The 25393-nt window shown below is 39.0% G+C and overlaps 1 protein-coding gene across 4 annotated transcripts in view; it reads left to right on the top strand.

Moving 5' to 3' along the window:
• CCDC141 (coiled-coil domain containing 141) overlaps positions 1–25393 on the top strand; it is a 168323-nt gene that overhangs the window by 123502 nt on the left and 19428 nt on the right. For 3 of the 4 annotated variants that reach the window (XM_028510931.2, XM_036023235.1, XM_036023236.1), the window contains 8 exons: positions 4464–4643; positions 9000–9179; positions 9771–9896; positions 11752–11940; positions 12766–12945; positions 15388–15537; positions 23732–23872; positions 24185–24379. In XM_028510931.2, the coding sequence (XP_028366732.1) occupies positions 4464–4643; positions 9000–9179; positions 9771–9896; positions 11752–11940; positions 12766–12945; positions 15388–15537; positions 23732–23872; positions 24185–24379 (1341 nt within the window). Of the gene's footprint in view, positions 1–4463; positions 4644–8999; positions 9180–9770; positions 9897–11751; positions 11941–12765; positions 12946–15387; positions 15538–23699; positions 23873–24184; positions 24380–25393 lie in introns of those variants that run through there. The other variant, XR_004902587.1, reaches the window with a different exon arrangement.

Consider the following 25393-nt stretch of genomic DNA (forward strand, 5'->3'; position numbering starts at 1 on the left):
TCTCAGAGGCCCCAGTTTCCTGAAGATGATGTTATTATTAGAAAAGTGCGAGGTCCCAGTGCATCCAGGTGCATGTGGTTCACCCTCCTTTCAAGATGGCGGGCGCTGGTTTAGTGGGAGGTAGAGCCAGCAAGGTCCCTCAGGAGTAAAGCCAACCAAAGTTAGGTAGTACCTAGAGTTCCATCTCCTCACTTCCACCCTCCCAGCACTCCCACCCCCACCACCCAGCCTTCCCATGTTTCCTCTGTCTGCTCTTGGTCTGTAATATTCTGAATTTTTGTCCCTCTGGAGGAAGGACCTGCCCAGCCCCTAGAGATCTTAAGTAACTGCTACCTCCTTTCCTGTCATTTCTGTCATTTAGCCCCAAATTTTCATGGTTCAGCAGAGCTATAACAATGGACAAGATTATCCTGCTGATGAACATTTTTATTCAGAATTTGAAATAGTGGAAAAGGTACAGAGAGGTGTTCATTTTCTGCATTGTTATTGCCAAAAATGTGCCTTCTTGGCTTCTGGTTCAATATGTACTTCCATGACCCATGCTGGCTGCTGAAGCTTTGGGTTTAGGGCTGAAGGTTTAGCTTTGCAAACAACACTTTCTCAGAAGGCCCTCCTGTGCTTTCATCTTCCCAGTTTTCACTTAATCTGTTATCCTGTCTGGCAGAGCCTCCCTCCTGCTAATCTCGGCAGTGTTCTCCCTCTGTTGCTCTCCGTCCCCCCAGGTCTTCCTTCTTTCCTCAGCAGCTCCTGGTTTCTCATTTGCATTCCATTCTCCAGGCCCTCCCCCTTCTGCCTTCCACCCTGACTCATCCTGCCAATTCCCAATACTGCATCAGTCCAACACTCTGTTCACTCAACTTTTCTTTTCCAAGCTTCCAGATGCTGCTGCAGAAAGTCACACAGTTGTGCTGACTGGCGCTGTAAGGGATTTATGGGTCTCTGCCTCTGCTGGGTCCTCCATATGCTGCTGGAGCCCATTCAGCAGCAGCTTGCAAACATCTTACACCAGTTTCCATACTTAAATCTCAGCTGGTGCTCTTACGCCACATCTGACTAGAAGAAAGTATGGGGCTTTGGTTCTCAAGCCTGCACTCAATCCACTGAGTCTCGCCAGCCAGAGCCCTCCCCTGTGTGTTTCCATATCCTTCAGAATCTAGCTCTACCAGCCTCCTCTAGTGTTTCCAATTTGCTTTTTCCATTACCTCCTTCCCTTTGGTCTACAGTTAGGCCCAAATTGTCTTGCCCTCATGAAGGCAACCACTCTCTAATTTTCTCTTTCTTCACAGCTGGATTTTGGCACTGGATGATGACATTTCTTGTCTCTACTAGCTCATCCTCTCCAATCCTCACCTGAGAACAGTTTAACATACTTCCTTTTTAATCCTGCCATCTGCCATCTCTTCATTCCACTGAAAATGTCCTTATAAACTACATACTGACTGACAAATCAAATGGTCTATTTTCAGTCTTTATCCTGCTTAATCTCTCTGTCACATTTATTTAATCCTGTTATTCTTACCTCCTTCAGTTTAAAAAAAAGATTTTTTGAGGTATAATTTACATAGCATAGAATTCATCTATTTTGGAGTACAGTGATTTTTAGTACAGTTATTGAGTTGTACCGCCATAGCTGCACCCCAGATTTTGAAGTTCAAGCACCCCAAAGAACCCCAGTGCACTTTTTCTGTCCATCTTGGTTTCCGCTCCCAGCCTCATGCAAGCACAGACCTGCTTGCTATCTCTAGATTTGCCTTATGTGGATATCTCACATTGTTAAGCGGAGTCACTCTGTCTAAGTCACTTCTTTATCTGTTCCTTCTCCCTTTTCCTAATTCAATTCTCTGTTCCTGAAGTGCGGTGGGTCCCAGAGACCTTGCCTGTGCTCTCTCTTACGCATTCTACACGCTTTTCCATAAAACTTACACACACCACCACCCATGGTTTTAGTTCACCAATAACTGAAAAATGGTTCCTCAGCCCCAACACTTCTCAGCTCCAGACCAAGCTTTCAATTTCCAGTCATACTCATTACCTGTGTATCCTGTGGGCTCCCGAAGCTCAACAAAACACAACAGGTTATCTGTTCCTCAAACATGTTTTCTTCTGTACTTTGGTGTTGGGTAAATGACCGCATCATCCTTCAGAAATCTTACCTAGAAGCTTCTAAGTCTCTCAGTGTATACCAGGCCCTATGTTTTTCATTTCTGAGTGTGTTTAATCTTTACAACACCTCTGTGTTTACTTACTAATATCCTATTTGACAAATGAGGGAAACTAAGGCTCTAAAAAGCTAGGTATATGAGATTAAACAGCTAGTGAACATTAAAACTGAAACTTAATCCTCAATCTCCTTTCTTGTTTTTTCCTCCTTGAGAGGCCATGCAGTCGGTGCCCGTCTATAGACACGGCCTAAAAGATTTCTGAGGCCCCCTCCTGTCCATTTGCACCATCCCTTCCTGGGTTCAGGCCCTCACCGTCTCTTGCCGGGCTTAAAGAAGTCACCTCTGCCCCATCACTCTGCCTCCTATAACTCTCCCCTTCCACTCCTCCTTTCAGAAATGGTCATTCTAAAGCAAATTTAATCATGTTACCTCCTGAAATTCAGGTGCTTTGACGGATGTAATTTGTGAAGTAAGCTGTAAATAGCATTTATCAAAACTGGCTAAAGTTTTAAAGTTTATCATTAATTCACTCAAAAACAAACTAGTACAGATTCAAGGGAATTCCTATAATGACAGCATTCTCCCTTGCCTCCAAGGAGGCTTTGGAACAGTTGGAAAAGGCGGATGAATTAAAGTCTGTGTTTGGAGAATTGCACCTAACTGGCAGATGATCAAATTGACACCCAGCCTGTGGCACACAGTCCTGCTGAAGCACTGATGGGTCTCAGGCTGCTTCTGAGTCACTGTGATAGCTAATGAGAATGTGTCACATCATGTTGGTCACAGCAGACAATGTACTGAAACCTGTAGGCAGGGTTTTTCCCAACACAATTATCCCTCTATCCTTCTTCTTACCACTCAGCTTGTGCAACTGAACTTCGCCCACACTAAGATCATTTATCAAGCTCTGAACAGGCCAATATTCCACACTTGTGCCTCATACATGTTATTCCTTCCACCTGGGATCCCCTTCTGCTCTTCCCTTTTACCCTGAACAATTCTGAAAGACACAAATCAAACGTCACCTATTTTGGGAAGTCTTTCTCTATTTACTCAGTGGAGAGTGGGTGGTCCCTCCACAGTGCGCCAAGTGTGTATATCATCCTCATGTTGCAATAACTTGCTTTTGATTATCTTTGTTGCAGAACTATCTTTGGGAACCCAAGGAAATAAATGCATAATTCTTACTAGGAAATCTTAGAAGACTCTATGGAGGAGGTAGCATTTTAACTAGCTCATGAAGGATGAGTAGGAGCACAAAACTGAGAAAAGATCATTCTGGGCTGAGGAAACCAACACCAGAAAAACAGGGCCAGGAATAAATGCAATATGGAAATAAGGAGAGCACTTCTGTTTCTGAGTGTCGTCTGCAGGCTCTCCTATTAAATTCATTTAATTAAGAATGTTGTTAAAGTCTTTAAATGCAGTAACTAACCATTGCCTGAAGTTGGTCACCGTGTTTAGACTGATTTTGGTAGTTATGAGCTCTTTGAATCTTATCTTATTAGCCATTAAGTATTATTCAAAATGCATAAACACTTATGTCAAAGTTTTCTATTATTTCTATATCAGTCAATGATGTGTTCATTTTTAGTTTTCCAGACACATTTGATTTTATTTAAGCTCTTTCCAAAGAGAGTGATTGAAAATAATCTAGTACTGCTTACATCAGTTAGCAAATGAAAAAATGAATACAATTTTAAAGAGGTGAAGTAATCTACATCAATAAGATTAGCTTATGAAAGCAGCATAATATTAATATTTGTATAGAAGATTAATAATTATTTTTAGTCTCATCCTGGTTTATCACTGATTCAAAGTAAATTGTGATATACTAAAATTTTTTTACTGATTCACATTTCTTATTTCCTTGATCACATACATATATGTGTACATATGTGTGTATATGGTTTTCTTCTGAATTATAAAAGTCAACCTTAAATAGAACCATACCAGTATTTGACATAAATTGCCCCCAGTTGCAAAACATACACATATATAAAATACATAAACATAATTTGAGTTAAATGGGTCTTATAGGTAATAAACTCATTTGCTCAGCTTCCTCCCCAGTGGTAGTCCTGTCTGTAAACAACCTAGACAGATTTTCATACCTTTCCAGTAAACTGACAATATTTAATAATTATTTAAAGCGTTCTGAAATGTAGTTCCCATTTCATTTTTATATGAGTTTCTATTGGAATCTAGTGTCATTTTTTCTTTGAAAATGTTTTTAAGTGTTCTTATCTTGCATTTATACTCTCTCTCTCCCTTCTCTCTCTCCCCTCCCCACCCCCCCAGGCAGAGGCGCAGTGTCAGCGCCTGAAGGAGTTTTACCGAGCCGAGGACCCGCGGCAGGAAGGGGAGACCTCAGAAGCCAAGCGTCGGTCTGACTCAGCTGAGAGGCAGTGGCTGCTCTTTTTGAAGAGAAGTTTTTTAGTTCAAGACCTAGGGCTTGAATTCCTTAATTTAATGAATATGGTGAGAATGACATATGTGTGTCACGCCCTCTGCAAGGATTACTTGTCAAAGTCAAAATCATAAATTCAAATATTCAGCTATCACTTAATCAGCAGCGTGGGTTTAGAAAGTTCTTTTTTGGCTTCATTCAACCTCCAACAGTGCTGAAGCCCAGCATTTCCATGTTTATTGAGTCCTAGATTTCTCAAAAGTTTATAACGTGAAGGCTTTTTAGCTGTCTAGGAAAAAGAGTGGCTATAATCCAAATGCATCATTTTCATTATTACACAGAAGTTCACCCAAACGTTGTCATGTTGAGAGAGTGTAACAAGGCCCTTACAAAGGTTCCAGTGGCTCAAGTCAACGACTAGGATGAATTTCCATCCTGATGAATTTTTTACTATAACGAATCCTTTTATAATGAAGTTCCATTATATTTAGAAATGTGCCCTAAGCTTTAATTGACAGCTTATATCTTTAAAATAGTCTAGAATCCTTATAGCAACTGCTGACCTATCTAAAGTTCTCTACAGAATTCTTAAAGGACAGCCAACCCCCTTCTCCTTCAATACCTTAAGTATCTTCTGAATGAAACTGCTCGTTCCATTGTTAGAAAACACCAGCTGCGAGAAAACATTGTTTAAAATGCTAAGTCAAATCTTACTCCATATCTGGTTTTGTCCCTCTGTAGCTCCACAGAGGGGGAGGGAAAGTATTCATACTAGATTTCTCTTATACATGAAAGTCCTTCAAACATTAAAAATAGTTGCTATATCTAGTCCAAGTCTTTTTCCACAGCAAATCACATGAAAACCCTTCCTATAATTTATGAGTAGCTTTATTTCTCTCTCCATCCTGATTCTTCCTCCCAGAAATTCCTATGGTTTGTCAAAATCATTCACAAAATGGAACCAAAAAACTAAGTACAACTGCAATGCAGAGTACAACAAAGGGACATCATTCTTTACTAATGAGACCTAAGATTTTCATTCATTTTTAGTCATGATTTTACATTGCTGGTTCATAATAAACTTGTGATTGACTAAAACTCCCATGCATTTTTATTACAGTTCCTACCAAGCTAGGTCTGTCCCATTTTACAAGTGTCAGCTATTCATCTTTTACATATAAACGTGGGTGTTTCTATTTAACCCTATTTAATGTTATTTTGTTCATCTTCACCCACAATTCCATCTCTTCAAACTAATTTTGGACCTGCTGTCCAATACGTTAGCCATCTCTCCTGGGTTTAATTCTACCCCCATCCATCTAACAATCTATGATTTGCATAATCGTAATTTGGCAGAGATCAAGTTGATTCGGAGTGATCAAAGAATTCTTTCCAAAGTGCTCACAAACTTCTTGATCAACGATGAACTTATTACCCTGGTTTTCATTGTAAAGCATCTATAAACTGTGTAACCGAGCCTTTCCCCACTTTGAAAGTCAAAGCACTTTTCTTTCTCTGATTTTCTGGCCCTTCACCTATTTTTTGTAGCCGTGCGAAGATAACTGACATCTGCAATTTTCTTAGTACTCCGAGATGTGGTTAACCTCAGTCTGGAGCCTGAAATCAGTTGGAAGAGTTAGGTTCTGTCTAACTATCCTCATCTACTTTCAGCTGCAATTTTCTCTTTATCTTCTTTGTTTTTTAGCTCAAGACCTAGGGCTTGAGTTCCTTAATATAATAAATATAGTGGGAATGACATCATCTTCTTTGTTTCAACCTTTGTTGTTTAAAAGGCCATTCTTGTTCAATTTGTTAAACAAAACATGGGAAATAAAATGCACATTAAATAGTTCCAATACATCTTATACTATCTTTAAGAATCATAGGAAACTTGCCAAGCAGTTTGCCCATGTTCTTATGGTGTTTGTTATAAAAAACAATATTTTTAATTTAGAACATTTAGAATATGTATTATCTATCTACCTACCAACCATCTCTCTTTCACATTTTTACTTTGCTCGGTTTATATTCTTCCATCTCTTGATTGTGTACTTCTCTGATTTGCAATCATAAGAGAATTTAAATATTTGCAAACTGCATTTTTTTTGCCTATTACTAACTTCGTTTCAGGAATTTTATTTTCCAGGTCTGAAGTTTCCATTTGGCTCTTTCTTATTAGATATTAATTGCTGATGAAATGCTCTTTCTTGTTCTCTCTTTCTTCACCTTTGCTATACTTTTTTTAACCATATTAATCACGGGCGTTTTGAAGTGTATGTCGGCTAATTCCTACACCTGGGTCCGGAGTTGTTTCTGTTGTCTGCTATTTCTCTTGCTTTCCAGTCCTGTGGTCCTGTCTTGGCAGAACTAGTAAAAATTTATCAGATGTCAGGCATTATGTTTTAAAAGTGCATATTTTACTACAGTCACATGATAAATCCCTCCTTATTGATAAGACTTAGGGTTCACATAATAGTTTATCCGTTCAGTAACATTCCGAGATAAGAAATGGTTTGTAAAGCAAGTGAAACACATTTTACTTCACTTCATATCTTTTGGACTGTTAGGCTTTGAACAAACATTATTGTTGAAATTTGGTAACCAGTTTGCCCGTTAAGAGGGGAGAATGCCAGCCGGCACTGTCTGCTGAGTCTTCTGCTCTTGATTAGGGTGCCGTGGCTCGTATTTTCAGGCTGGAAATTGAAACTTTTTCAGTTCATCTAAAATTCATCAAGATTGGAGAAGCCTATTTAAGTGAGAAATCTGGCAGACAACCTGATGAAAGTGCCCGTTTCAACATTTACTACAGTGAACACCAGGAATGCTAGATGGGATGCCGGCCTGTTATGGAGGGAGGTATCTAGAAAGCATGACATCAGAAGACCATTTACTGTGCCTGAGTCTAAATGGCAAGCAGACCATTTAGCGTCCTTACACAGAGGTAGAATGACTGGTATGTTTACTAACTAGACCTCAGGTAAATTATTTAATCTTCCCAAGGGGTCAAAATACTTAAGTCTGCCAAATAGATAATCACTCTTTTTGGATCCTGCCATCTGGGCATGAACAAACCCTGCTACTGGTGTCCTTCTCTGGACCTTGCTCGGACCAGCATGCCCCGCTGGCTGCAGTTGTTGTGGCCACGCTGTGGTTTCCCAGTGTACACTAATTTATGTATTGCATTCCATTTTGATTATTAGTTTCTTAATGATGTATGAAAGACACCCTGATTTTATTTATAGCATAGATAAAAATTATGATTAGGGCTGCATTCTGAAGTTGTTTAATAGCTTTCATAACACTTAACATCTTGTTAGAATTATAGAATATATCATTTCATTCCTAGATCCCCAAATTCATGGGCAAAAATCTCATTTAGGACCTGCAATTATATATACTTTTTCAATTAATAGGCACTTTATAATGTCTAAATTAATAATATAAATATGCAAGATTAATGTTTAAAATTATTTAAAAATGAAGTACCCTATTATTTAAAACATTCTGTTATATTTTTATGACAGTTTTCTAAGTACAATCTGAAAGGCCCCTTGACTTTTTAGATATTTAGTTGTCATTGTCATTATAGAAATCCACATACATTTGCTTCCTAGAAATTCAAGAATTTAATCCACATACATTTGTTTCTTAGAAATTCAAGAATTTACTTTGATGATATCAAAGTAAAAGTCATTATTTTGCCAAATATTTTTCTTCAGTTTTTGATGTTCGCACATGAAGTAACACATTGTGTTCTTACTCTTTACCTCTCATTCTTCTGCCTCCAATTGAATTTCCTCTTGTTTAAAACCATAGTTTAAAGGATTTCAAACCAGTCAGCCAGAACCAAAAATGGGGAAGAGAAGTCTTGAAATTTAGATACTGTGCTTCTGGTGCCCAGTGGGGGTACAATTACAGAGAGAGGTAGATGCACATTTCTCTTCTCACAAAAGGGAGCAACTTGAGGAACTGCTCACAAGGGAAACTTAAAATAGTTATAATATATACAAGGAGATAGTTTAAAGAAAAAACAGAAAAATATGCCCTTCATATTCCCTGAGATTTTGACATCTGTTATTGAGTGTGTTAAAATGAAAGGTAGAATGCACTTTAAAACTTACGCATTAAAATAATCTTGACTTTAATATAATACTTCTGCATCCTGGAGTTCATTCAGTCACCCCCTCAAGCCCCAGAAGGTGACTCCAACACCACTGAGGTCTCGGAGAACTCAGGGCCTGCTGTCCCAGCACGGAACGTGGCTTCCGAGGGCCCAGCGTGCAGGCACCTCTGCCTGGTCTTGATATCAGAACTGCCCAGGCTCCGCTTTGGTTGTGATCAAGCGTTTGCCTCCGAGAGTAGTTATATGCAAAAATGTTACATTTCTTGGGAAAAGGGAGCCATCATAGGAATTATTAATTTAACAGGCACAAGAGAATGAACTATTAAATGTGGAAGAAAAAGTGCACTTTGTGGAGAACACTATGGAAAACCAGAAGGCAGAAAGGGAAGAACTCAGCCGCCTTCGGATGGCGTGGCAGCTTACAGCCTCTGCACGCAGGCCCACGAAACAGCAGTGGGGAGCCTTCAAAGAGCAACTTAGAAAGGTGAGGGGATACGCAATGGGTGCTATTCAGCCTCACAAAAGAAGGAAATTCTGGCATATGGGACAATATGGAGGAACCTTGAAAACATTATGTTAAGTGGAAAAGTCAGACACAAAATGAGAGATATTATATGATTCCACTTACATGAAGTCCCTGGGTAATCAATTCAAGAGAAAGAATGCAAAAGAAACGTTATGAGGGGCTGAAGTGAGGGTGGGAATGGGAGTTAGTGTTTAATGGGCACAGAGTTTGCATATAGGGACGATGAAAAAGCTTCAGACATGGATGGTGTTGGTGGTTGCACACCAATGTGAATGTACTAATGCCCCTGAACTGCACACTTTAAAATAGTGAAAATGCTAAATTGGTTATGTATATTTTACCACAATAAAACTGAAAGAGGAAAAGAAAACGGGGGCCTATGCTTTTCTTCACTGATGTGCTTCAGAACCACGAGCTCACGCCAGGTGGCGAATGTTCTGATGGGGACGGGAAAGTTGGATGACACACAGTGTCATCACTGGAATGACGCTAATGCATTTCCTGGCAGTGGCAAAGGAAACATGTGTAACCATTCAACGTTTATTTCAGACTACTCACAGCTTAAAGCTCCTTCAGGAAGCACTTACACCTGTGTCTGCACTTGACCTTGGAGGGAGCCTCCAGACCACTCTAGGTCTAAGGAAGAAATGGAATGCAATGAAGCCTCAGTTCCAGGTAAAGAAGCAAACTGATGGGCTTGGGTGAATGGAATTTTTTTTTCACTGTTCGATTGCAGTTTACCTAATTAATTTTAACAGACTGGTGAATTGCTATTTTTTTAAAAAACAAAGTCATTGCTTGACCCAAAAAATCCAGTTAAAAACACAATTTTCTTACTGTTTTTCTGAACTATTATGGATTTGATGATATACAAATATTTGGGCTACAAAAAAGTCCTAAAAGTAGTCTTATCTTAGATTATTTTAATTTACATTAAATTATTTTCTTATTAATGTTTTCATCATACATACTTACTGTAGTTATTTTCTAAGGAGCATAGACATGTTTTAGATCAAGCATCTCAGGACAAGGATGAGCAAGCTCTGACACAGAGGCTGTGCTGCCCTCTGTTCCTGGAATGGCCCCATGATGTCACTGTCCCCACCTACTGCTCCCCCAGGCTCCTGGCACCCTCCCAGGAATTTGGCTGTGCTCTCCTATTTTCCCTCTCAGAGAGCCCTCAGGATGTGAGAGATAAAACCATGAGTCACGTTCCCAGGCCCTGACTACTAATGCATTCCAGACCCCCACCTCCCGACACTCCTAAACTCCACACCACTGCCAAACACGGTTGTCAGTCATGTAATCCTCCTGCCTGGATTCTTGTCCTTTGCTGCAAAGTTAAGATACTTGTGTTTCTGTTCATCACTAGTTTGAAGTGTTGGCTTTAAAGAATCCTGGAATTAGGCGGCTGAGGATTCCTGTAGGGAATATCTAGTTTATGTTCCTTTCAAACAAATCGATATAATGGAGAATCACCCCTCCCCCACCGGCACACACACAAAACACACAACATTGTAGCCCACAGTGAACTCAGAATATCCAGTTAGCCTTCATGTCAGGTTTGTTGATGATCCCTGTGTTGCATGCTTATTGGCATTTTGTGTGCGCTGAGGTGCACTCGTGCCCTGCACATGCAGGAGTGTGTGTGTGCACCTAAGTTCCTCTGAATTAGGGACTGGATAGCTTCTTTACCACTGTCTCTGTGATGTGCAGGGACACATCAAATATATCACTCTGCATGTGATATATTTGATATCCACGTGCTTGATTTATTTGATCTTGAAGATTCTTATTAGGTCACTCCCCTGCAAATTACCTCCTTATCCTAAGTCATTTCTATTACTTTTGTCTTTGCTGTAAGATTCAGTCCTCAAATTACTGGGGCTTCCTCTTGAGTTGTCCACACTTTGCACATTCTGCCCCACGATCTGGACTTCCATAAGGGATATCTGAGTGGGGCTGGGTAAAAGGAAAGGCAGTTTATCCCTCCCCACTTGCAGTGGCTATTTATGGATTCTGGGATGACCACTTCTAAAGTAGCATATCTACTGTGCTACTCAGCTGTGGTTCATTCTGATCATTCTTTTATCACAGAGGACAAGTAATTCCCCTAATATCTTTATATACTTGTCTTCTTTTGATGTTCTTACCCTACCACCTGAGTCTGTGTTAAACATCAAAGGTGATCATAGCTTCATAAAATAAATGAAATACATTACTTAGCAGATGACTAGAATATTGGGTGAGCTACAGAAATATATGACTTTCCATTTCACCACCTAACTTTAAAATTAAGGCTTCTTTTCATTGCTCATAACCAAAAAACTTTTCCTGAGAAGACAGAGATGGAATAATACACCCCTAGCATCAAACATAATACCTGGATTTGCAGGGGTTGGGGCGAGGGCCATAATATATTTGTTAACAAATGAAAGAATAGTTAGCTGTTTAGATTTTAATGTAGTCAATTGTAAAGTAAAATGTTCTCTAAAAGCTGGGTTTCCCTCTGTCACTGTTGACATTTCAGCAACTGAATGACGAGGTTCAATACATTGTCAAAGAATCAGAAGCGTTGCATGGCAGAGGCGCCCCTGTGAAAGAGAAGTCTCAGCAGCTGCGGGATCTCATTCACCTTCATCAAAAACAGCAGGAGAGGATCCGCGACTACGAGGATGTCCTGTACAAGACACTCCGGTTCCACCAAGTTAAGGAAGAGGTGAGACTTATCATAGACACCTGAGAGACCCACAGTTTTAAACTGTGAAATTAAATATAAATTATTGTGTAATCAATAGAAGCAGAATTGCTTATTCTGATATTAGAAGCTTCTCACAACCTGGCTTCTAACTTTTCTCTCATTGCACCTCCATGCTCCCTTACATTCCAGCCAACCAGTGCCGCTCTGTCCCTCAAAGGCCACAGAGACCTTCTGACTCGCAGACCCCCGGCCTGCCCTTATTGACAGGCCCCTTTCTCTCTTCTCGGCTGTCTAAACCCTGCTGCCAGCGAGCCTACCTCACTCGGGATGACTTTCTTCTCTTCTAAATTTCTAGAGCTCTCAGTGATTATTCCACACTTTTGTCATTTTAGCATCTTGATTTTTAATTACTTTTTACCCCCAACTCAAATGTAAGCTCTTTGAGGGAAGAAAACAAATACAATTTTTTGGTATCTCAAGTACCGGACATCATAGAACACTCAGTAAAAATTTGTAGTTAATAGAAATAGCCTCTCTTAATAGAAAATTGAGATTATTGGTATCCTTTAAAATAGCCTCCAAATTTACTCAGACCAGAGACCTAGGTCTTCCTAAGATTTTAGGCCATGACCAAAAACAGTGTTTTCTTCTTTAATAGACATGACAACAGCAACCCCTCAGCTTTACCCCATCGATCTGCAGCATTGTAACTCTTATGTGCTAACAACACTAACAACTGATGGCATTTGACCAGCTAGTAAAATATGTGATAGGAAACAGGCTTTAAAAACCTAGCTTCACTAAAATGAAATTCATGTTCATTGTTAACACTCTATATTCCAGCTGGAAGGTCTCATCAGATCAAGCAAGTTGGCATTTCCAGAGGAGCTGATGGGCCTGGACAACGCTCAGGATGCCCAGGTTCAGCTCAGTCGCTCTCAGGAAAAGCAGGCTCGCGCAGACCATCTCCACAAACTGGCCCTTTGCCTGGGAGTGGACGTCATCTCATCAGTGCAGCGGCCTGTAAGCCACGTAGATTGCCATCACTCTGACCTAAACCCAGCTAGCAGGGGGAGGGCTGCCGTCGGGCCACACCAGGCAGACTGCCTAGTGGATGTCACATTTAAAAGTGCATTACATCGGGTAGTGATTTGTGATGAATTCCTACCACCTATAGCAACAGAAAAACATTTCAAGGAGGAAAAATCCAATAATAAAAGTCTTGTTTAATACATCTATTCTCATGCCAATTTAAAAAATTGTACAGATGTGTTATCTAATACAGTAGTCATTTTTTTTGCATTTGAAATGTGCCTGATGCAACTAAGAAACTAAACTTTTATTGATTTTAATTCAAAAACGTACACAATGCAGTTATTGGAAAACTTTTAAATATGTTCAGAACAACTTGGACATGGGAATCTACATTTGAAAGTATATACTCTATGAAATTTAAATGCAGAGCAAGTATTTCTGATAGTAATTTAACAAAAATTGATATGTGCTATGAGCGTGAAATGCATACAAGATTTCAAAAACTTAGTATTAAAAATTAATATTTTTATGTTTGGTCATGTGGTAAAGTGTTGATATTTTGTTAAACTGTATTGTGAAAATTAACTGTACCTGTTTTTACTTTCTAATATGACTACTAGAACATTTAAAATGTTATTTATGTGGCTCATGTTATATTTCTTGGACAATGCTGATTTAGCATTTCAGATTTGCAAGGTGTCTTAGAGATCATTTAGCTTCATTTTATAGATGAAGAATCGGAGACCCAAAGAAGTCACTTTATCCCAAAAACCCCAGAATGAAAGAGCCTCCTAGTGGAGATCAAAAGCTCTGGGCACTAGACATTGAATCTGCTTTATTCCACTGGATGGACATTACAGAGGTGTCTAAAAGGCAATGAAATAATTCCAGACCAGATTTTCATAAGTAACACATTAACCTCTGATTTAATATATGCAAGATCTGTCCAGAAGGTGTCCAGCCATGTGACATGAAAAATAGAGACGTTTGTTGAAGGAGATACAAGACACAACAGACATTGTCCATAGAACACTGATGCCTCAGTCTCCTTCAAAGTACAGCTTGGGACTTCACACAGTTCTCCCAGTTGCCATCAGCTGCCCCATCATATTTTCCTGAGTCTCATTGATGGTCTGAAATCTCTTCCCTTTCAAAGATGATTTTAGTTTTGGTAAAAGCTAGAAATCACAGGGTGTCAAATCTGGGCTGTAGGGGGCTGACTCACCTGGGTGATTTGATATTTTGCCAAAAAACTCTGCACAAGATGTGATGCATGAGTGGGCACATTTTTGTGATGAAACTGCCAGTCACCAGCTGCCCGTAGCTGTGACCTTCTCAATCATGCAAATAGTTTCAGCTTAGGAATGTTCAAGCTTAATGCAAAATTTGATTCAGATTCATTACTCTACTCACTCAGTCATTTTGAATGTGACAGCCACACAGTACTCATCCATATTCAACAGCATCAACCTCCCCCACTGACTAGTACAGTGAAGTCATCATTGTTCATGCATGTGCATTCTAGCCCAATCTCCTGGGCTGCCAGGTTACACTGATGTTGTGCAAACCATTCTCATTATATTGACAATGGTTGGGCTTTCACCAGATGGAATATATATATATATATATATATGTATATACATACACATATATGTGCATATATGTGTGTGTATATCCTTCCCTAAATTCCTAATTTAAGAGAGAAAATATTATATCTGCCCTATCCAATATGTATAATATTAATAAAATAATAATGGCCAACTTTATTTTGAAGTTTATTTAAAACATCGAGTAAACTACATGGAATGCACTGAACCTAAAGTATTTTTTTGACTGAAAGATATAGGAATATGCAGTATCTGTCACTGTTGATAGAATCTATTTTCACCAGGAAGGAGCTTTCTTTTTAAAGAGGTTTATTTTATTAGTAAATTTATTTTTAAAAGAAAAAACGTAAAATGTCTCACTTTGCACAAATAATGTAAATTGTTCTGCAGCCCGCGTCTGGCCTTGGCCTGGGCAGCCCTCTGCTGAGTGGAGATGGGGCACTTGCGTAATGAACCTGAGATTGAGCTCAAGTTGACAGGAAAATTACAGTGCAGAAGCCAAGTGTTCCTAATGCATATTTTATGCCTCTTGAAGTAAAAATTAGACCTTATAATGAATGGTGTCTCTGAGGAGTTGGGTGTGATGAGCAAACTTCAAAACAGAAGTGTCAAGACTTGAAGTCTAATGGTTTGCCTTTCCTGTCATGTTGGGTGTCTGGCTTCCTTCTCAAGTTAGTGTATTCAAATATGCTTAAGGTAAAAGAAATCAGGAGCCTTTTTTAAAATGTCATTTATGAGTTTCATAAGGCATGTAAATAGCACAATTGTCTCACTGCTGTTTTGCCTGTTCCCTTTGTTACTGCCACCTCTCTTTCCCCTTTAGAACTGCTCAAATGCGTCTGCAAAGAACCTACAGCAGCAGCTGGACGTCCTCGAGGGGGAGAGAGTGACCTGGCGTGCCAAAGCTGAGGCGGGCGAGCAGGCGCTGGCCCACAGCTTGCAGTTCTACACCATGAGGGACGAGATAAGTGAGGTGGGTGGCAGGGGTCCGATCTGACACATCGCCTGAAGCGTGTGTCTGAACCTAAAGCATGTAACTTAATGTCTGTGCCTGTACATGCACACACACACACACAGAATCAGGCTTTCCCTTCACCCTTGACCTTTAATCCATGGAGCAATGGCCTCAGAACACAAAGCCTAAGTAAACTTCATCTCCCAAATTTATTGAAATCAGTACATTGTCAACATGTAGGAAAACCTAGAATTTAGTATGACAGTGTACAGTACACTTTTTTCTTCCCCAAACTCTTATAGCACTCATTTGATTGAAGGAATGCAGCCTCCCAGGGCAGAAAGGGTGACACCGGCCCCTTGCAGCCAGCTCCAGCCTGCTGAGATTCTATTTAAGTGCCACTGACTCATAGTAAAACGGGTGCTAAGGGCCAGAAGAGCTCTGAGGTGAGCTCTTCACCTCAGAGGCTACCAAGTATTATCAACAAAGTCAAGTGGCTGGTTTCATATTTGTTAAGAGTGGGTTTTCTGGCAAAACAGCTCCTAGATAAAAAGAAATATCAAATGAAAATTGTCCTCTGCATCAGTGCATCCCTATCATATAATTCCACCTCCTCTCCCTCAATTCTCCTTGACCTCCAATTCCCCGACATATACCGAACCACAAGCACCACCTTCCCTTAGTTAAATTTCCATTTAAAGCCTTATGTGTTCAGGAGAGCAAGGGTCCCAGCTCTTGATGGGGAATTGACAGACATAAAACAGCATAATTTCAGGTCCATTAGTCACGAATCCATTCAGAAAGAGGGTGGGGGAAGACAGAAGCAGTACACCTTCTTGAATATTGTTTATGACCAGTTTATACAATCTAGGCCCAACGTATATCAAACATTATCTGACAACATTAGAGCACGGACTAAAGAATTTGTAACTAAGCTGAAACTGGTCAAGCTCCGATGTACCCTCTCCTGCAGGCTGCCCTTTTACAGACCGCAGGCAAGGGCAGGAGGCAAGCTGGGCTGCAAGGAAAGGCAGAAAGTAAGAGGAGGAGAGAGCAGGAGAGGCCGCTTGGATCCCATTCAGCAGGAGGGAAGCAGAAACTAGCATAAAAAACAATGTTCATTTTAGCAATGTGCTGCAGGACTGTAGAGTTTCTGCTTGGAGTCAGTGTTTGAGGAAGTCATTTTGAGCTAGAAATTCATTTGGGATTAAACCTGGAGGGTATCTTGCCCTCTAGATATAGAGTGGCCTCTTCCAGTTCCTGTATTGCAGCTAATAACACTTCAGACAGGCCTTGGTAAGGAAAGCCATCTCAAGGAGAGCTTTATTCTCCCTGAGGCTATACATTCTAGACTTGCTGCCATGAAAACAATTTGTTTATTATCGTTCCCCAATGTTATCTTCTTTCTTCTTCTTCCTTCTGCCCTTCTTTCTTTTCTGCCCTTCTTCTCCTCCTCCTGTTCTTCTTTGTTTTCTTCTCCATGGTAAACTTTGTGTCTTGCTGAAAATCACCCTCCCTGCTGTGATGTTCAGCTCTCTATTTACTGAAATCACAAGTGAAGCTGGCTGGGGTTTATTCCCAGTCCCCTATGGCTCAGTTTCCATCTCCCTGAAATGCTGTGGCGTTTATGGGGCTGGGTATCCCTGTTCAGGCCCTTCCTACAGTCGGTTCTGTTTACAGGGGCTGCCTCGTGATGAGCCTGTGCTGGGAGCCAGCTGGCAGGGACAGCAGATCGCTCTCCCAGTTGTAGTAGGGATGCCCGGGATTGTCTGTACCTTAACAGGAATGAGCAACCAGATACGTGCAGGTTTGATTTAGGAATCAGATATCACTGTAACTTGGTCTTGAATATTAACACAGCTATTCTTCCAATTTGCTTCTACTTCAGATCCAACTAATCTTTGAAGTAGGTTATAGTTTCACATTTAAAGGATCTTTGAAAATCTGTGGTCCTTTGCCCCCTTTCCTTTCTTGTATAGCTGTAGTAGGCATGTCACAGTGTAGTAGCTATACTCTGGGCGTTCTAACCATGAGTCTAAGTGGGAAAGTAATTAGAAAGGATATTTTTAGTGCCCTTTAGTAAGATAAAGATACATGTATTCTAGTTTGTATTATGAATATAGTGCAAACAGATGGCCAGATTCCAAAGTGGTAATAGTATTTGATACCTAGACATTTTTATTATTATTACCATCATCATTAATTTTGGTATAGGTACTTAAAACATTATGTAAAATTAAAAGTAGTATGTTCTGCTACTTTTTTTTCCTGTGTAAAAAAAAGTCAGATACCTTACCAGGGACCTAGACCCTGCATAGCATTTGATTTTTAAAGTCAATTTGGAAACACATTGTGTGTCTTCTAATGTGCTTCAAAGGCTTCGTGAAAGCTCAAAGACCCAGAGTTGAAGTGAATTTTGGAGGATGTCTAGTGTAGTATCTTCCTTTTTCAGATGAGGAAACTGGAGCTTGTATCATTTTCATTTGGCCCTGTGCGGCAGGACTGCAGAGCTTCAGCTCGCAGAGTCCCAGGGAGTCCGCTTTGGGCCAGCGGCTCGCTTATGGGCCACCAACACACTGGTCATCCGCTCAGCTTGGAGCTCACCATCCCCCTAATGTATTAGTCCGTTCAGTCACTGCATGATCTGGTGTTTAATGTACCTTTTTCCTGTGCTTTCCTCTTCTGTCTTTATTCTGTGATATACAGACATATCACAGAATATCTATACATATCACATAATGTATATGTCATATATATTATGTTGTATATAATATATATGACATGTATGTCATATACATTATGTGATATATGTCATATATATCACATAATATATAAGCTGTTTATAGGACCTGATATAACACAATTAATTTGGTTATTTCAACCAAAATTACTTTTTTTTGTTGCCATATATAACTAACTTACATGGTTTTATCTACATGAATGGCCCTTAGAAAAGGACATGTTACCTCAAAGCAAAATCAAGGGAGGTGTTCTAAATGTGATTTCTTAAAATGTGTTATGATAATTCCTTAAAGACAAAGAAACATGGATTTGTGCCTTGGGTAAAATATTATTTTCTAATTTCATGCACTATATGACATGGGAAATTATAAAACTTCATTTTCTCCCTGTCTACCTACTAGAAAACACAGCCTTCAGACTGACATATTTTGTGATTTTTTTTCTTTACCCATTTCACACAAAGACACATTTGTATGCATGAACGTTGAATTTCATTATGTATTTTCTTGCCTGGCAATATCAATAAGTTGTTAATACACAAGTGTTATAGACATTCTCTGCCATATTACATGACAGAACATTACTCATTCTTTATACATCTTCATTTAGAAGTGTAGTAAGTTAGTATTGAACATGTTTTCTTCTTGCAATCTGGCCAAAAATATTACCTTTATGTTGACATGATGCTAATGGAAATTTGTAGCTAGAGTCTCATTATGGACCACAAACAATTAGTTTGCTGAAAAGAATAGTAATAGCAGAAATGGGTTGGTACCATTTTCTCAAAATAAATTTTACATTCAGAAACTTTCATATAATTATATGACTTTAGTTTGAATTTTTTGTACTGTAGCAAGATCTAACCCATCAGGAAGGAATCACAAAGGATGATCCATCTATCTATCTATCTATCTATCATCTTTCTACCATATGTCAAAGTCTGTGTTCTAATCATACAAATTCTTTTGTCAATTTGGATAAGCAATTCTTCTGAGTTCAAGCCATACAAGGCAAAATAGAAACAATAAATTAGCATAAGGGAATGGTGCAGCTATACACACATATACAACTATTAAATGAAACCTTCCGACACAGTATGGTGATCTGCCATCAGCAAATTGACCATGGACAGGTGCTCACTAGCAAGAAAGGAGCAGAAAATATGTGTATAGGTGGGCAAAACACCTCATGGGGTCAGCACAGATAATTACTTTTTCCAGAGTGATAACCCTAGTTCATCATTTTAAGAAAAGAACCTAAATTATTGTCATTCAGCAAATATCCATCTGGCTACTGTGTGCCAGCTGGGTCATCAGAATGTAAAAGCTCATGGAAAAAGAGACCAGGGTGAATTAAAGCCCAAGGGCCCTAGTCCCAGCCACTCATTGTCAGGTCCCACAGTGGGCCCATTCGAGGGTACTTGTAAGAGAATAGGAACTATTATGATTTGTTCTGAAAATGTCTGTCTCATAGGGTTAAAATCTGTTATAAGTTGGGTGTTTTACATCTGCAAAATGACTCTTCCCAAAGAATAGAGAGCTGAAGTGTAAAATCATAGCTATTAAGTCCAGAAAATAAAACTTAAGTACGTTATAAACTCACAAAACTTGCAGAATGAATAAAATAGGTACTACTGAGACTTGCTGCCACCTACACTTTAAAATGGAGCGATGTCTTCTCTTTCCAAGCTGCCATGCTTTCTGCGGCTACCAGCCTGGCCTTACCCACAGCAGGAAGCAGTGCAGCTGCTGCATGGGAGGAAGGGCCAGAGAGTCTTGTCCCCAGTATCTCCAGCACTAAGGATTAATAGTCTGCCGTTAACGATTGTAGAACAAATCACTCTGGATACATTTACGAGTTTTTGAATCCCTTCATTTCAAATGCAAACATCCCTGGAAGATAACATTGCAGCTTTCTCTTACTAACTATGAGCGTCATTCAGGAAGCTTTCTTCTAGAATGGGCACAACAGTGGGCAAGAAATGAAGCTCATGAAATGGGTATGAAGAGAAATGGACTACTTGTTTTGTGTTTTTGCTTCTGGCCAAACTTGTGCCATGGTTCTAATGAAAGGCTTTTGTTTGAAATGCATTTCCTCAGTTTTAAAATGTCCCACGTCTCTCACATAAATTGGCCTTGTCAGCAACAGACTTACTAATAACACATTCTTGTGCCAAAGCTGCCTCAACCAGTGCTAAGAATAGCAAGCCACCCTCATAGTCATCAGCCTCTTTTTCTTCTGCTTCTTCTCAAAGAAGCTTTGTTCTTTCCTAACCCTGAGAGAGGCTTCCTGCTCCCTGGTGAAGATGCTCATTCTGCTAGTGGCAAAAGAGCTACAGCTTTAAAGTCTTAATCTATTTCTCCTACTTATGGCTACATTAACTTAGTCTGTTCATTCCGTAGCAAACATGGAGGAGCTGAACCAGTGGAAAGATAGGAAAATCACACTATTCACTAGGGGGAAAAAATCTCCCTCCTGATTTCCTTAAGACTTTCCTAAATGTTATGAATATGAATTACAACAACATTTAAATATTCCTGATTGGGTAAACTTTATCTTGCCCCAAGCTCTGGGCTTTTTTTCCTGGCTCGCGTGCTGCAGCTGACCAGTTGTCTTAGCCATCGCCACGGTTCCCCATTGTTGACAAGCTGACTAAAGTTAGAAACAGCTGCGTGAACAATGCTACCGCAGTCAAGCAACCGTGGCACTCAGTTCCTTTAAAAATATGCTCACAAGTTATGTGGGGATTATATGGGAAGTTAAGTTTTTGTATTGAAATGTGCAGGTAAGAAAATTAAGCATAGCTAAGCATGAAAAAAAGTGTTTGTGAAAGTAGCTCACATGTGCTGCCTTCCACTTGTACCTGTTACATTGGTCCTCAATTGAGCTGGGAAAGGCCCAAGATTTATGAGGGATTTCCAGTGGGACCAAAAGGGAAAAGTGCCAGCAACTGCGTCAGAGGAGCTCACATGTCAGAAAGAAGCTGACACACCCCACGCTGCCATGAGCATTCTCTGGCCTCATAAATGGTGTGCGGTAGAAGTGCGTGCGTCCGGAAACAAACAGCACTCAAGTTGCACTCATCATTAACCGTCTTAAATTTCTCCATCCAAAGTAGGCTTAAAATTTCAGGTTAGAATTAAAGGGTTAAGGTTCAGCCTTTCTCCACTCATCATGTAGTTTTCAAATAGACGGTCTTTCCTGTTTAGACGAGCAGATGTAACCCAGCGATCATCAGGCCAGTGACAGGGCCCTCGTCCTCTCCTGTGCTGCAGCGGGTGATGCAGGGAGGGGCAAAGGGAGGTTTACAGTTGTCCATATGGAAAAATAATACAACGGTTAATAAATAATAATACAAGAATAAACTGTCTTCCTAACTCACCACTTAAACTTACTTTTGTCTTACCTAGTATATGTCATGTTCTAGTAAGGGGTAAAAAAGAATAGAGCATTTTATTTTTAAATGGAAAATAGTAATAGGAAATTTCAGTTTTACCCTTTGCTTTATTTTTAATTTAAATTTAATTTTATTTGTTTTCATTGAAAACAAAAATTTTACTTTTGATTGTGGTAAAATACACATAACACAAAATGGTTTCATAGTATTGTTTACCATCTTAACCATTGTAAGGGGACAGATCAGTGATAGTAAGCATACTCACATTGTCGCATAACCGTCACCTCTAACCACCTCCAGAATTTTCTCATCATCTTAAACAAGAAACTCTGTGCTCATTAAACACTAACTCCCCACTGGGAACATTTTCCTAAAGATACAAGGGTCTCTGATTTCCTTAGATGTTATAATGATAGTTGCAGGTTTTGACTTCACAGAAGAAAATTTCTTCCAGAAGTTTTATGTGGATACTTCAGAATACAGTCTCTTTAGGTCTCTGTCCCATCAAATGGACCTTGTTTGTCTGTTCCCACTGAAATTAAACACAAGAATTTTAAAACATCAAATGTCAAAGAATTCAAATATTGATTGGTTATTTTATAAATATGACAACTGAATATGATCTTTTAAATATTTTCTTGAGTTCTAATGGAGAAGTAGTTTTCAAATTTTCTGAAGCTATAATTCTTTCTGCTCCTTTAGAATATTACTGATTGATCAACTTAAATGTTTAATGTAATATCCGTGCTTGGTTTAGTTTGTAGCTTAAAACTACTGTTCAACAATTTAATTTACCAAATAAAATAAACAATGCTGATGAAGTACAGTTGTGTCGGATGCAAAACTTACATCAGTGTATTGATTTCCATGTATGAAGGTCTGCCAGGACTTTGTAGATAATTGTCTCCAGGAAGGGTTAAAGGTGAGGTCAAGGTTTTGTTTTATAACATGTACACTTTGAAATAAGCATTTTGAGAAATCAAGCATCTTCTAATGCAGATATGTATTTCTATTTTAGAAGTTTGAAATATAGCAAGTATACAGCCTTTATTCCCTCCCAAATAATTTGTTTGCTGTCATTAAAGAGAACATTAATGTTTTTCTGACTTCCTTATCATAGTCAAATTTATCAAACATGACAGTGTTCATTTTTGATGTTAAAATGCTTCCATAGCATCTGAGAGGGTTTATGTTTTCTCTGTACTTTCCTTTGCTGATAACATAAAGAGAGAGTGGTCTGTCAATATGTTTATTCTTCTTGAATATAGAGAGAGGCACAGAAAGTGTGTTCAATGGAACTGACTACTTCAAGTTTTGGTTCACTGGGCAAGTTGAAATGTTTGTTTCTCAGTCTGTCATAATCTAGCCCTGTTCTCAATGTTTGGCCATATACTTTGTTTATACACAAGTTCACGTTGTTATAATTAGTGACGACTGTCACTTTATTTTCACATTTTTGAAGGACCTCTCAAGTTGATGATCTGTATCTAAGAATTAAGTCTCTACTGGAAACTGTTCATGAAAAATGCTTTTTGCTGAATTTGGCAAAGAAGTCCTTTTCCTACTATATCTCATAGGGAGTCTCCTCTTTAGCCCCACTAAGTTCTAGATAGTCCCAATATCAAAACGTCATTGACCTGTGCAATGTGAACAGCTCCTTCATAAGAGGACCTTAAGGGATGGAAAGAGCTGGGCCAAATATTAGCACACAGGGAACAGAATAAGTGGGAAAAATGATATCAAATAAGTACAAATAAGAAAATTAAAGTTGTTGAAAGTTTGTCATGTGTTAAAAAACTTTATTGGTTGGAGGCCAAATGATGTTCTATACCTGTAATGCTCATTATAAATTACAACTCTAAAAGCACTAAGATGAATTCATAATTACTTATGTTTTGGGGACATGTCTAAATTCATACTGTTCACTTAGAAGACTTGTTTTCTGTTGAAAATCACTCTGAATATATTTTAAGATTATGAATATTTTAGTGTTTATATATTTTCATTTATTACAAGTGAATATTACTGTTCTCATTTTAAGGAAATCAGCTCTTTCTCTTTATTGACCTGCAGCTCAGGGAGTCATTCAAAGACATCAAAAAGAAATTTAACAATTTGAAGTTTAACTACTCTAAGAAAAATGAAAAAGCCAAGAATCTGAAGGCTCTGAAATATCAAATTCAACAAGTTGACATGCACACTGAAAAAATACAGGTGATGAAAACGTGTGTGTGTGTGTGTGTGTGTGTGTGTTCTCATGCGCTACTCCAGCCACTGCAGAACCATTTTGCATTTCAACTCTAGATGCCCCTCTGACAGCTGTCAGTGTTCTCTGTGTCCTTGAGTCTGTCTCCACTTTTTTGGTTAACTTATTCTTTCCAAAATACATTTGTAAAAATTATGATTTGGGCATATTATAATATAGGAAGCTACAATAACTTTTCCAAGTTTTTTCCCAATATTTAGTTACTAGCAAACCTCTTAAATAAAAATTGAATTCCATTTAAAAAACTTTTTTTGGTGCAGGCTTTAAAAAGGAAAATGGAAAAAGTTGAGAATAAGACTTCTGATTCTTTCTTAAATTATCCAAATAATAAAGTCACTGCCCTTTTGGAGGCCATGAAGGATTTGCAAAAACACGTGGAGGAGTTTGACAAAGTCGTAACAGATTACAAGAAGAATTTGGACCTGACAGAGCATCTCCAGGAGATGACCGCAGAGGTACCCTCTTCTTGCAGTGCCGTCCATATTGTAACGTAGTCCCAGACAATTACCCTGATACTTGAAAGCAGTGCTGCACTAGCTATTAATGTCATTAAGTCCATGTATCATGCTCCTTTTCATGATTATTTCCTTAAGAAAGTTTCCTACAGAGCTGTTGAGCCAAAAGGGATGAATGTTACAAGGTTTTGAATGTGTTGTCCAAATGCCCTTCAGAAAGCCTTTACTGGCTTTCTCTTGATAGCAAAGTATATGAGTTTCTCACTTCTCCATAACCTTGTCAACTCCAGATGTTTAACTCATCATGGAATTATGGTCCCTGCTGGATATCTGTTCAAAATACTCAAAATGACATAGTTGCTTCACAGAATATGAAAGTGTTTAGAAAGAAAAGGTGATAGTGGGATTTTTCAGGTACGAAAATTGTTATTGGTGTTATTTCTGTTTTTTGTCAAGAGGATAAATGGAAGAGTATACGTAAAATATATGAAATTTGACAAATTAAAGTTATTATTGTGTTTGCACACTTCATATTGAAGAAAATCTACACTTGCAGTTCTTGAGTGTTCTTTTTAGTTCATTACTCTGAGATATAAGAAAAATCTCCCTGTACCTGTCGAGTTTTTAGATTTAACACCATATTAAGAAGGATCAAGGTCACTCCTCTATGTCTAATACGTAGGTTTGCTGCAGTTCTGCGGCACTTACTTAAAGCTAGCTCCTGACAGAATCCTGTGTTTCTGTTCCTCGCTCAGTACAAGGGCTCAGCCTTGGCGAGACATGTTCCTTCCAACACGGTCATTTATTTTTAGTGAGGAAACCCTCTCAGTTCTCCACTGTACTTTGAAAATATGACTGTCTTCTATTAAAAAAAAATCAAATGCTATTCTTTAGGTGATATTTCCTAACTCCAGACTAAATCTCATTCTTAAAAGAGAAGTCATTTGAGTGTTAATCAGGCAATACTGTATCCATTCATTGTTAATGATTTAAACTAATTAGGCTGGATTGTGT

The sequence above is a fragment of the Phyllostomus discolor genome, chromosome 4 (genome assembly GCF_004126475.2).
Source record: "Phyllostomus discolor isolate MPI-MPIP mPhyDis1 chromosome 4, mPhyDis1.pri.v3, whole genome shotgun sequence".
Taxonomy (NCBI): domain Eukaryota; kingdom Metazoa; phylum Chordata; class Mammalia; order Chiroptera; family Phyllostomidae; genus Phyllostomus; species Phyllostomus discolor.